The sequence below is a fragment of the Mangifera indica genome, chromosome 2 (assembly GCF_011075055.1).
Source record: "Mangifera indica cultivar Alphonso chromosome 2, CATAS_Mindica_2.1, whole genome shotgun sequence".
NCBI classification, from domain to species: Eukaryota; Viridiplantae; Streptophyta; class Magnoliopsida; order Sapindales; family Anacardiaceae; genus Mangifera; species Mangifera indica.
The window spans coordinates 282,247-295,533 of record NC_058138.1 but is presented as its reverse complement, the minus strand read 5'-3'; the positions used below and the strand labels follow the sequence as shown (position 1 = coordinate 295,533).

The 13,287-nt window shown below is 33.4% G+C and overlaps 2 protein-coding genes across 2 annotated transcripts; one reads left to right on the top strand and one right to left on the bottom strand.

Annotated features, from left to right (window-relative positions):
* Positions 1-1,937: 1,937 nt before the first annotated feature.
* LOC123206828 (transcription factor MYB61-like) lies at positions 1,938-3,837 on the top strand. The gene is made up of 3 exons (XM_044624089.1): positions 1,938-2,259; positions 2,347-2,476; positions 2,567-3,837. Exons 1-3 carry the CDS (start codon positions 2,127-2,129, stop codon positions 3,579-3,581), a joined length of 1,278 nt encoding a protein of 425 aa, XP_044480024.1. The 5' UTR covers positions 1,938-2,126; the 3' UTR covers positions 3,582-3,837.
* A 4,172-nt stretch (positions 3,838-8,009) lies between these two features.
* LOC123201654 (pectin acetylesterase 12-like) lies at positions 8,010-13,060 on the bottom strand. Its single transcript, XM_044617248.1, has 12 exons — positions 12,734-13,060; positions 12,113-12,195; positions 11,790-11,919; positions 11,597-11,670; positions 10,822-10,908; positions 10,611-10,735; positions 10,429-10,489; positions 9,800-9,853; positions 9,592-9,669; positions 9,353-9,458; positions 9,109-9,254; positions 8,010-8,352 (listed from the first exon to the last, which is right to left on the bottom strand). The coding sequence occupies exons 1-12, from the start codon at positions 12,936-12,938 to the stop codon at positions 8,242-8,244; spliced, it is 1,260 nt and encodes a 419-aa protein (XP_044473183.1). The 5' UTR covers positions 12,939-13,060; the 3' UTR covers positions 8,010-8,241.
* Between the last annotated feature and the right edge of the window lie 227 nt (positions 13,061-13,287).

The window sequence follows — 13,287 nt, the reverse complement described above, 5'->3', positions numbered from 1 at the left end:
GAGTGTTTAAACGGATTGTTAGAGAAATTTCTTTATTGTAACCACAAAAAATTAATGGATGTAATGGATTGTACCACACTTCTTTCACTATTTCTCATCTTCAATAGGAAAAAAAAGTATAACATGTATGTATACAATTAATTGTTGAAGATAGATTTAAAAAATCTATCACCAGAGTTGAATGTTTAAACGGGTTGTTAGACAAATCTCTTGATAACTTCACGTTTTTAGAAACCGATCATATGTGTGTTTTCATATATATTGAAGACAAATTTGTGGTATGTGTTTTACAAAAGTGTCTATTGAGAATGTTTAAGACATATATGCACATATTATAAGGTAAGATATTGTAATTGATTAATTGTTAGTCCATTCAAAATAAAAAAATCTAAAATTTTAATTATTTTAATAAAAAAATTTGATAGCTTAGACCCTCAAATAGGAAAAAAACAAAGGTCAATAATTTCATACCTTTTATAGATTGTGGGAAAAGATGAGAGATTTCACATTAAAGAAACAAGAATGAGCAATTTGGAGTTGGTGGAATTTGGAAGATACCCTCTTAATATTTACATTAATTTTATGTGGTAAGATGTTAAAATATTCATATATTTTTTTAATTTGTACTAAATATGGAACTTTCCAAAGAGATCTTGATTTCAGAAATTGCCTTAAAAGTGAAAAAGAAAAAAAGGGTACTTAACAATTATTCATTTGAAGGGATGACCAGTCAAAAAACAAGAAAAAAAAAAAAACTGGTTAAAATGAATTTAATTTTCATCATAAGAAATAAGATCTCTATAGGAATTATTAATTATTGCTTCTTATTATAAAATATTTTATTGCAGCATGCCATATTTGAAAGTCTTGGTTAATCATGGACATTTCTTGTTTCAAAAAAAGCTTCCCCACTTTCAAATTTGTGGTTAATTTTGTATAAAGATTCTTGGAATAAACTTTTTTTCAAAAATAGTATCAATATCAACTATAACATCATACTTCTTACGGAAAAAGTCCTCTATGCTTTGTTTCACTTGTTATCTTCATCGGCAAAAGCCAATTTTAGATTAAATTTATGTAATTGACCATTAAAGTCACGGAACTTTTTTCTCTTTTTTCTCAATGTTAAATTTTTTATTTGATTTCATTCAATTTTTAAGGGTATTTATGTTATTTTATAATTACTCGATAAAAATATGATATCATATCGTTACTTGTTATTTTTTAACATTTCTCAAACTTATAGCCTTTAAGTGTTAATTTCAAAAACATTTGTCCCCCAAAATAATATCCTTTTTTTTCAATTATGTAAATATATTCATTAATTTTGGCAAACCTATTAAAGAACTTTCATTTCGGAAATAGTAATATTATATATACAAATTATGCCAATTAATGGATATAAAGAAAATTAATATATAAGTGGGTGATTAATTAATTTACTTTATCTCTAATAAAATATTATTAAATTATATAATTATATATTTATTTATTTATTTTAATTATTATTTAACTATTTATACATAAAGTATTATTGTAATACGAAAACATGTTAAATTTCGCTTCCTCAATCAAATGATTACTTAAGTCGTGATGTCAAACATTTACGAGGACTAAATTGGAAGTTCTCATTTCTACTATGTATTAAGAAATTATTGAAAAGCCCCACTAATGCTACCAAATTTCATAAATTCTCAAACTTGTGATGAGGACATATGCAATGCAAGTCAAATTATTGGAGCTCTTCTTCATCATATCAACATCATAAATGCCGCTGATTTACTTCCATCCTGACCGTCCATGACACACTCAGACCCCACCTTCGGTGGTCCCCCTGCTGACATGGACCAACCAATGAACAGGAAGGGGACAACTCAGAGTACTGACACTGCGATGATATATAAATTGAGAAACCATAATCTACTTCCAGTCTCTCTTCTTGAATGTGACTTTGTATCTCTTTGAAGTCTCTTCTGCTATTAATTTTGATTCCCCACCACCACGACCTCCTGCTACTTCATTTTCTTAGCCTCCTTTTCATCTATCTCTCTCTGTCTCTCTGTGTGTTTTTTACAAGTTTCACCACAGTTTTGCTCAGGCTCCATCATATAAACTTTCTGGTTGACATGGGAAGGCATTCTTGCTGCTACAAGCAGAAGCTGAGGAAGGGTCTGTGGTCTCCTGAAGAAGATGAGAAGCTTCTTAATTATATTACCAAGCATGGACATGGCTGCTGGAGCTCAGTCCCCAGGCTTGCAGGTAGAAGAAGGAGAGAAAGTGTTGTTCTTTTTTTATATTTTGTAATGCATTACACAGGATTTTGAAGGACTGTGATATTGGTTGCAGGTCTTCAAAGATGTGGAAAGAGTTGCAGGCTGAGATGGATTAATTATCTGAGGCCTGATTTAAAGAGAGGAGCATTTTCAGTTCAGGAAGAGAACTTGATTATTGAACTCCATGCGGCGCTTGGAAACAGGTAGGTTTGAGATTTCAATGAATTGAATCTCCATTAGTGTTTAATTTTGTCGTTTTTTGTAATTTTTTTTGTTGTTGGTGGTTTCATCAGGTGGTCTCAGATTGCAGCTCAGTTGCCAGGGAGAACCGATAATGAGATTAAGAATTTATGGAACTCTAGCATTAAGAAGAAGCTGAGACAAACAGGCATTGACCCCAACACTCACAAGCCACTCTCTGAGGTGGAGAATGATAAAGAAAAGAAAATTATAAGCAATGAAAAGGCCTCTGGATATCACTCTAATGAGCCTGCAAACTTGAAACCTCCTTCATTTTCTGCAGAAAGACACCACCCTCTTGAAGTTTCTTCAACCTCGAAGATCATCAGCGGCAGCAGCAACTTGACAGGTACTCCTCACACTCAGGAGTTTTTCCTGGATAGATTTGGTGCTTCCAATGATAGTTCAACCACAAGTTGCAGGCCTGATTTGGTAGGCTATTTTCCTTTCCAGAAGATGAATTATGGGCCTAATATCGGCTTATCAGTTAATGTGAATTCGTCGCTTTGCTTCAATCCAAATTCCTCCTCTTCTGATCAGATGATTTCTGAGATTAATTCCACCATGACACAAACTATTCTCCCTTCCATCCCATCCTCAATGTTCCAAACTCCAATTCGTGTAAAGCCTTCCATTAGTCTTCCTTCTGAGAATCCTTCTAGTGATATCAATGGGGTCCAAAATTGGGAAGCTAGTAGCTTCAGTAACCATGGCAGCGCCAGCAATGGAAGCACTAGTAGTAGCATTGAATTCCAAAGCAACAATTCCTTCTTCGAGAGCAACACTGCCGCCTTCTCGTGGGGACTTACAGACTGTGGAAAATCTGGTGATCAAGAAGACATCAAATGGTCTGAATATCTCAGTACACCATTCTTCCTTGGAAGCACAATACAAAACCAAACCCCTCAGCCTATGTACTGTGAAGTTAAACCAGAAGCACACTTTAAGTCAGATGGATCAAGTACCAGTTGGCACCATCAGAACCAGCATCAACAAACTTCTCAGGCTTCAGATATGTATACTAAAGATCTACAAAGACTTTCTGTGGCTTTTGGACAGACCCTTTAGCTTGTAATTTTCTTGTACTTAGGAGGTGCAGAGTCAACTTGAAGGAGGGATGAGGATTACACAAGTTCGTTTTTTTTTCTTGTCTGATGGATTGTAAAAGGTGTCTTCTTGTTATAGGTGTGTGCCATAGAATTTTCTTTTGATTTTGTAAAGTTTCCTTATACAAAAATCCCCATATTTGTGATTGAACCAAGTTTTTTTAGTTATTCTTGCCCATAAAATGCAATAGAATATAAAGAATAAGTCTTTCTTTCTGGATTCAGAGTCTGCACTTTTTTTTTTTTTTTTTATGACATAACGGTTGATTATAAAACTGAATTTAGAATTATCCACAAGGCTTTAATTTTCCTTGCTCATCAACTTTTGAAGTTGAAAGTTAATGAAGATTGTGACTCTCCTTTGGTTTCCTGGGATTCATGTTTACTTTAATACTGTCAATCTCTTTCCATATTGATCCTTTTCACATTGAACAATACATTAAAATTCCATATGAGCTTTCCCTTAGGCAAAATTCAAGGGACCAATTTTCTTAATTGGTTGTCAATCATTGTCCCCCAACAGATTGTGATAGTTTTCACTTTTTGACAGCCTTTAAGTCACGTCCCTCTCCCAATGGTCCAACACAGTACCACAACAACAAAAAATTATATTCTACTCTTCTTTTGGTTTGTGTTCTCATAAAAGCTCACACAGCTATTCAATTTTCCTTGTTGTCAATCACCATTTCTTACTCCAGCTAAAGCAAATACAAAAAGAATCTGTTACAAACCCAAGTGCAATTTATGAGACTTGGAACCCATATCAGCAAGTATGGGTTTCTGATGTGGATCTATATGTCTTTGGGTTCTCCAATCTCTATAACTAATTTTTTATATGTCCCAAGGCTCATACCTTTATTGTAGTGTTTGCCCTTTGCAAAGGGGTAGCAAGGAGGGGCCATTAGCCATTATATGCTTGAAGTGGACCAATGTTATTTACTTCAACAATAAGAGGGGACCCTCCAAGAGGAATCCATTGTTCTGAAACTTCAATGGAAATGAAAAGGATAAAAGAGAAGAACTAGTTAGGTGAATTAATTATGATTTTCATTTATCATTGCAGGTAAACTAATTTTGGAAAGAAAAATTTTTAGTGCAGAAGTTGTTGCAGTTGAGCTTCATTTCTTATTAATTTCATAGAAAATATAGAATCATAATAATGGGAAGATATTTGTATGAGGTACACTATAAATTTTTGGTCTAATAACCCAATCCACTATTAATATATTATCCGTTTTGGATACACAATCTCCCATGCTTTTGTTTTTTTAAACAACTTAAAATATCACAGGTTATTTAACTAAATTTCTTTTATCATTTTCAAGCAATATGAGATGTGCATATATATTAATATCTTTTTTTAATTTTATTGATGTGAGATTTACTTAAGAGTATTATGTACAAAGACTTAAAGTCAATATTAATCATGTTTATCCGCTAAGCCATAAATAGTGGCAGTTAATTACTCTTTTCTTCTGGCCATGAACTCATCATTGTACCAACTTAATTTCCTCTGTTTACAAGCTAACTGCTAACCAAGAATCTGTTATGCTTTCCCTTTTTAACTTTTAACATATCAATCTTCACACAAGTTTAAAAGTAATAAACAATTGTAGTAGTTCAATTAGTACTCCTGAGTTGTTTCAAAACTTGATATCTAACGAGATTGGTATGACAATGCTGGGGGTGGATTATAGTTGAGCCAAACACAATCAAGAGTCATCTCGACCTCGGAGAAGAATCACTTAAAGAAAAACTTAGAGAAGATGAAAAGTCATTGAAAGAAAATAAATCTATCGAGGACTTTTTGATGACTCAATTGAGTCAATTGAGCTCAACTTGATCTTAAGTTTATCCCTGCTCAAATTCAAATCCTTCTATTTGAATCAAAAACTGAGCATGAACTAATTTGGTTCACATCTATCCCTAAAACTACATAGGTTTTACACAAGTTCCTTTCACAATAAATGAGACACTTATCAGAAAGATTTATAGCTAACAATTTAACAAAATTATCATTTTCTTAGTGGGGATGAGCCAATCAAGCTTAGATGGAGCCTTTGAAATGCATGGTGAGCCTCTTTACAAGGAGATCAGTGGATTACCTTTCAAAATGTATGCCTTAAGCAGAGAGCAGAAGAATCTCTCATGTTTCACCATGTGCTAAGCCACCAGAGAAGTACTCTTTCTCAATATTATAAGCTCCTCCTTTGCAGGCATAGGAGAAAAATAATATTAATATACTGATACGTTTATATTTGTATAATTTATATATCCTTCTGTGCCTCAAACACATGTGAACTAAATTATTCGGCCTTTTCATTGAGGACCTACAATCATGAGTCTAGAAAGAATACAAAAATGGCATCACATAAGACTTGGGAGGGATTTATAACACCTCTAATTAAATTTCATGTTAATAAAATACGAGAAAGATATTAAATATCTTTAAACATTTTATATTATTTAAAGATGATAAGACAAAACTAATTAAATAGTCATTGAACTCTTAAATTATCAATTCGTATTTTGAGTTATAAATCTCAAAAATAAAATTGTGATGAGCTGGATCCAAGCAGACAATATCTAAACAACAGTGCATTGGACTATTGGTCAGGATGTTAGAGGATTGATGATGAGACACCAGCTTTCCTGTGGCCAAATTTTCATTTCTATTAGTATATGTTAGAAACTCTCCATTACAAAGTTGAATGTTTTGGAATCTTTGCTTTTCTTGAAACATATAATAGAGGGCAAGGTTCAAGCTACGGAGAGTTGATAATTTACAGGGGAAGAAGATGAGTGCAATGATGATGAAATCATTTTAAAGCAATGAAAATGATATACATAGTTTATAACATAAACATACCAAATGTAATATGTTGAGAAACCTTTTTAAATAGAAAGTCCAGTTGAAGGTTAAATAGTCAGTCCAATATTAATATATTGTTTGTTTTATAAACAATGTTTGTCAAAGTTCACAAAATATTTAACTATCAATGTCGAATTTCTTATGGGTCTCTAACATTTTAAAATTTCTTGTGGGATTTTAATATTCTAATTTAATAGTCTAATCCATTGTCAATATATTATTCGTTGACGCAAAATTCATTACAATTTTTTTTAGAATTTTGTAGTTAAAAATGTGTTTTAACAGTTTAAGAATTTACATGTTATTTAACTGATCTTCTGTTATTGTTTTCAAACAATATGAAATTCTTTATATAGATCCAACGTTTATCGTATACTTTGTTGTCGTAAGATGCCTAGGGTTGTTGCATTGTTTTAAATAAACAAGAAAAAAGAACATTATGATACCAATTGAGTGGCAGAGCTACTTCTGTTAAAATGTGGAAGAGCAGCACATGATCCTTCTTTCTTATATTGCTGGTCCCTGGTGGCAAAACTTGTGGATTTTACCAGCTTAAAGTCAGAATCGAAACTTTACAATCACAAATGAGAATCACCATGATAATGCCTGGACTTTGCAGGTTTTGGCCATTCTGTCAATTGCAGCAGGTTACTTTCTTCTGCTAATTTCATTTTGGTCCATATGTTAATATTTTTAACTAGTACTGAAACATTTGATGTTGTTGGTTTTTCTTGTCTTCATATGATAAAAATAACCAACTTTAAAAAATTCCCACTTGGTTCCTTTTTTAGAGATGAAACTTTCTGTAAATGAAGTTTGTTATAATTACAAGTTACTGCAAAAGGGATTAATGCTCATTAACTAACAAATCATCATCTTTTCCACCATTTTGAAAGCAACCCTGAAATCTTGCAACAATCATTGCTAATGATTCTCTAATCAACCAATTGTGAGATCAGAGCCTTTTTTTATATATTAAAGATAAGGCTTATTATGGTAGTAGAAGATTATAAAAAGGAGCATGACAGTGGCATGATGAATACAAAAATATGGTAATCAACTAACTCTTAATCAATTGTAAATAAATGATTATTTTTTAAGCAATGTAATGCGATTCAAATGTTGTTGATGTTGAAAATCCCATATCAAATAGGAACCAAAAACCTTGCGTCAATATAATGGGTATAAACCCATTGTCTCTCTCTCCATGCTAAGACCAACAATGCCCAAAACAATCAATAAGTGACCTGCTCTGTGAAGCAGTGGCACTGTTAGTCAAAGGGTTGTGTTGGTACCAAAAATCTCACATCAAACAGCAGCTGAAGATCTCTCAGACTAAGCTCAACACAAATTCAGAAGGCTAAGCTTCAAAGCTCTAAAAACTCAGAAAAGAAATAGGCATGCAAACATATTTGAACCTGAGGTGGTATAGAAGCCAAGGGCATCAAGCTTCAGCATCAACCAATAAAATACAAGCTATAAATTAAGCAGTCACAACATCATAAGCATAGATAAGAGTGGATGCAAAAGAAAAAGAATAGCATTACTAATTTTTAGCAATTACACAGCTGAAGCTATGGAAAAGGATTGCTGGTTGCATTTGCATTTCTCAGCATCCTCTTTTTTTTTCTTTTAATATTTATTGTCTCCGATCAACCTTGGTTGAATTGTGAAGTACATTTAATAAATGATGGGAAGAATATAAGATATACTTAAATGAAGACCATAGAAATGGAGCTGACTGATAAAATTAGATTCTGAAAACTAGATTGTGGCAAGTTTTGTCACAAGGGTAAGGACAATCAACGATCTTAATGCTGGTTCGATCAAAATACCAATCTCCAACAGCTATTGCAATTGCCTGCATAGTATAAACAATAGAGAATTAGATTTATATGTAACTTCTGCTTCTGTTCCGTTATATGTAACACTAATCAACAATGGGGCAAGGTAGGAGTATACTACAAGAAGGCAATAGGCCAATATCAGAAGTCTTGAAGCAAATTCAAAATAAGTCTTCTCTTGGCCTTGAGGATTGTAATGTCCTTTAATAACTAGTCAGAATGAAAGAAAAAGAACTTGTAACACCATTAGATTTTACATTGACAAAACACAAGAGAGATGTTGGATATGTATGAGACATCCCATTGCTTAAATAACATGTGAACTCCTTAACTATTAAGACATGTTTTGAGTTACAAAACCCCAAGAACAAAACCATGATAGACTGTCCAAAACAAACAATATCTTGATATTGGAGCCAGACTAGTGGACCAGAATGTTACATAAATAGTCTCCAATCCATTAAAGACAAAAAACAACAGCTCTTTTCAAGGTGAGTTATCAAGAAAACCACTCAGCAGATGTGGGATTGAGCTAATATGAAATTTTGTTGTTTAAATATAGTGTGAGTTAATCCAAATTGTTTGATATTTTAAGAATGAAGAAAATTTCAAAAACAATGTATTTGTTTATAAGCTAAGTGGCCGCTCATCTGCAAACAAGCACATATAATCACACAGAATGCATGCTTATTTTTAGTAAGGATATATTATGTAAGTTTTCATGGTTTATGATCTTGGAAATCTATGCATTATTCTCATTAGATCAGGCATACCTTATTACCAACAACAGGGGAATCATCAGCAAACCATGTATCTTGCCTCTCTGATTGGCAGTGAGCAAAACATGAATTTATGAACAAGCCATTCTGTCTAGACATTGAGAAGCCCCTGACAGCATTCAACACTTGATTCCTAAAGCCTGTTCCAAGAAAAAATGAAATGCCCTTTTACAATTAATCAGAAGTAAATGGCTTAACCCAATATACATTTGCAAACCCAAATGATTTCTCAATTCACCTTGCAAGAATTGAATCTGTGACGGAGTGCATTTGGCATGGTTTAACCTGCAATTGTGCCAATAGCCGTGGGGATCTGCTGATGGTGGAGCTAAACTTGATTGAATCTAATTACAAGTAAAGGAAATACCTCAGTCCTGCTAGCTTGCCATTTAAATGTTTTGGTGCTAACTAGAAAGCATATAATTTCCAAAAGTTTATTGAGTCAAAGATTACCACTGTACATGAAAAGCTAATTACCTGCCATGAATCATAAGCTGCATTGAGAATAAATAGCGGAGTTTTGACTTGTCCAATTATGTTTTGAGGGAAGAAGCACTGAAGGAACACAAGTACAAAAAATCATTTTTAAGAAAACTGAATAATGTGTTGATGATTCTACATTTCATCTCAACCAACCAAATGAGATGAACAACTACGGAAAAGGAAATTAAGCAATAAGACTTACAGAAGTTGGATCAAGGTGATTAGTACAAATGCGTGGCAGATGGCTTTGCACACCCTGCAACAATCATGAAAATTTCATGTATATATCTCGATCAACTTCCATACATTTTTCAGAAATCAAAAGAAAATCATGTAAAAAGGACATGTGTGGCTGTGGTTCTAGTGTTTATGTGAAATTTCAATCTTCCCAACAATTAATCCAAAATAAATAAAAAGACTTGTTTGATCACTTTATAACAAGATTGTCATAAAAAGTGACTTCAAGATATATACATTTATTATTTGAGCAATACTATGCATACTCACTTTGGGCACACAAATATATATACACTCACATGTATCATCACATGATTAGGTGTTATTTTATATTTAATTCAAAATCACTCAATCACATAATAACACATATACATATGTACATATTTATGTATCCAAAATGGGTACAGATAGTTTTCTTCTTATTATTTTGTATACACTTTACTTTTATTTTGTGTCAATGTGCTTAATGGGCTACTGTCAGTTATGTTGATGCTGAAATGCTTAGTAGCGTGACTTACATAGCATTCATAAGAGCTCTAAAGGATACAATACAAAAAATATGGTAAGTCATGGAAGTTAGCGTCAGTGTGATACCTGCAAGCCTACCACTCCACTGTACATATTCCTGAGAGTGTGCCCACCAGACACGTCAACACTGAAATTTTGGACAGGAAAGACAAGGTATGAATTAAGCTTTCTATGCTACAGAACTTAGAAACAAGTTCATATTTAAGAAGTTTAAAAAAAAAAAAAAACACAAGATCATTGGTCCTTACGCATCAAGGAATAAACCAGCATCACTCAAGCACTTCACTCTGATATTTCTAGGGAAAATGTTCCTGAACTCATCACAGTGTAAAATAGCCGCTAGACCTCCCGCAGAGCACCCAGAAAGGAGAGCCTGAAATTCAATTGTTCTAACATTTTAAGGAGAACAAAAATGGAATTAACTAAGAGAAAAAGACTAAAGGCTTTAAATATGTTAACCTGATTGGCAAAGCGCATTCCCTTGGCCATTAAATCTTCAATTGCAGCTTGCCATATGCGCTGTCCCCTAAATTGCAGTTGTGCAGCCTGCAACCAAAGTCATTTTTAATATATGTAGATGACCCAGCACAACCAGATGCATATCTGAATGTATATTGCAATTCATACATATACTAATTGACTTGATGCTTGAATACTGAATATATCACACTCAGAACTAGTTCCGACTCTTCTGACTACATGAACGCTGCTACTCAATAGCTCACTTTTGTAATAGGACACTAAAAACTCGAAAGAAGGGGAAAAAAACTGAATATAACAAAGCTTGTTCTAACTAGAAATGTAAAACTTTGGGGACATCCATTTTTTCAAAAATGACAAAAAGTCTGGCCCAGAAAACCAACATGGAACAGCCAGATGCTTTATTGCAACCCGATTGTGACATGTTCCAACCATGAAGGATATGCTCAAAACATGCCGGGTTGTTCCATTTATGGGCTGAGTTAATCCATTATGCACCTCCATTTTGGAAATGATAAGTGAATACCACAACCATAAAAGATAAGGTAATGAAACTTTTTAAGGCATATGTGAACATCGAGATACCTATAGCTTTCTAATCATAACCAGCAAAATGATTAAGCTTTGTAGTAATGGGGACCAGGCAATTGTTTGAGGATGGTAGTTGTAAAATCCCAATCAATCGCTTGGCATCCAGACAGAAATTTCACAAATATTCAGTGAAAGTAAGCGAACATCAAAATATTCTGTAGACCTGATTTTCACTGTCCCCAGAGAAAGAAGCACCGTCACAGTAACGAAGCTTTACCCTATTCCAGTTGAAAAAGTCTGCAACACAGCACAGAATAAAATAAGATAATGCTTAAGACAGTTATAGCAATAAAACCAAAATAGTGCCTAGCAGAACTTGACCAGCCTTGAAATCTTGTATAAATTAGATAGGAAACCTGGATTTTCTTCAGCTTTATTGCTTAGTATTCCCGAAAATGGTAACCACTTTTCCATGTACAAGGATGAACCTCGCCTAGTTTTCTTCCGGTAAACACAAGTCCTAATACTATTACACCATCCTCCTCCCTGCCATAAGATGTTTAACCACGTCCAAAACATATAAAGAACATTGATGCTATAAAACAAAACAAAACATTTCTAAGCAATGGCAATTTTTCATCCAGAAAATTCATTATCTTTGCACCAAGAATAAGTTGCCGGCCAAATTTTTCTTTTTCTTACTGGTGTGAAGACTCAATGAGATATCAAAATTACAAACCTCCAACTGAATGAGCCAACTATTTGCTCCTGAACCATAACCACGATGCAAATGATATCCAGGCAATGTTCCATCCAAACAAACTACAAAATTCAGTCACATAAGGAGGACAATTAGTTAGGCCAACAAGTTGGAGAAATTTTAACATGAAATAGTTAAATAGTCACAAGTCACAATCTTTAAAACTTATAACCAGATTTACCAATAGTGACATGTAAACAAGATCAGTTCAACACACCTTAAGAACTAGTAGTAGGAAAAAAAAAAAAAAAAAAAACAAACATGCGATGCAACAGAACATAAATGTTCCACTCAGATCACAGAACCAACATTGAGACAAAAAAGAAAACAAAAGGTTAAGCATTAAAATGTCAGCTAAGTAAATACTAATCCATCTCTCAAGGCTCATTTTTTTAAAATGGTAAAGTGTAGTTGAAGTTACAATTAATGCTTCCATGACAAAAACAAATCCAAATCAAGAGAATCACAACATAAGCAAATTTCAAAAGGATAAAGCAAAAAACAAATATTAAAAAAAAAAAAAACACAACCCATCTGCAAAACAAAGTTTCAGAAAAGAATAATAACACCATTGAAGTGCAAGTTCAAGAGTATGAATACCTGCCCTTTTGGCCCCAGCTCCTTGAATGAGAGTGAGGCCAACCATGAGAGGATTAGCAGAGACTTTTGAGTTGGAGATTTCATCACCATTATGAACATAAGCCTCAATGTTAGCCAGTTCTGTATCATTAAACTCCAAGAACCCCTCAACCCATTTGCCAAAAACAAACACCACTACAAAAACAACCCACAAAGGCTTCATCATTTTTCCGTCAAGTTTCAATCTTTCTGCCCAAATCTTGAAAAGGTTGAAACTTTGACACCAACAATGTGCTTGTTGTCGTCCACAACCACTGCCTCAGCTTCAAATTAATCTTAAATCAAGTGACATGCTTTTAAAGGCAAATAATATTGATAATTATATAATTAGCATTTATTAATTTTGAATATTTTTTATTTTGAGCGAAACATTTGCGGACAAAGTCGACAGTAATGAGTATTTGCCGGGCTTCTTAAGGTTTTAAGAGTGGAAATTAGTAAACCCAACTAGTTTAGATGATGTATCGTGAACCCCAACGGTTACAAAAATAAATATTTTATCCCATTTTGTGAAT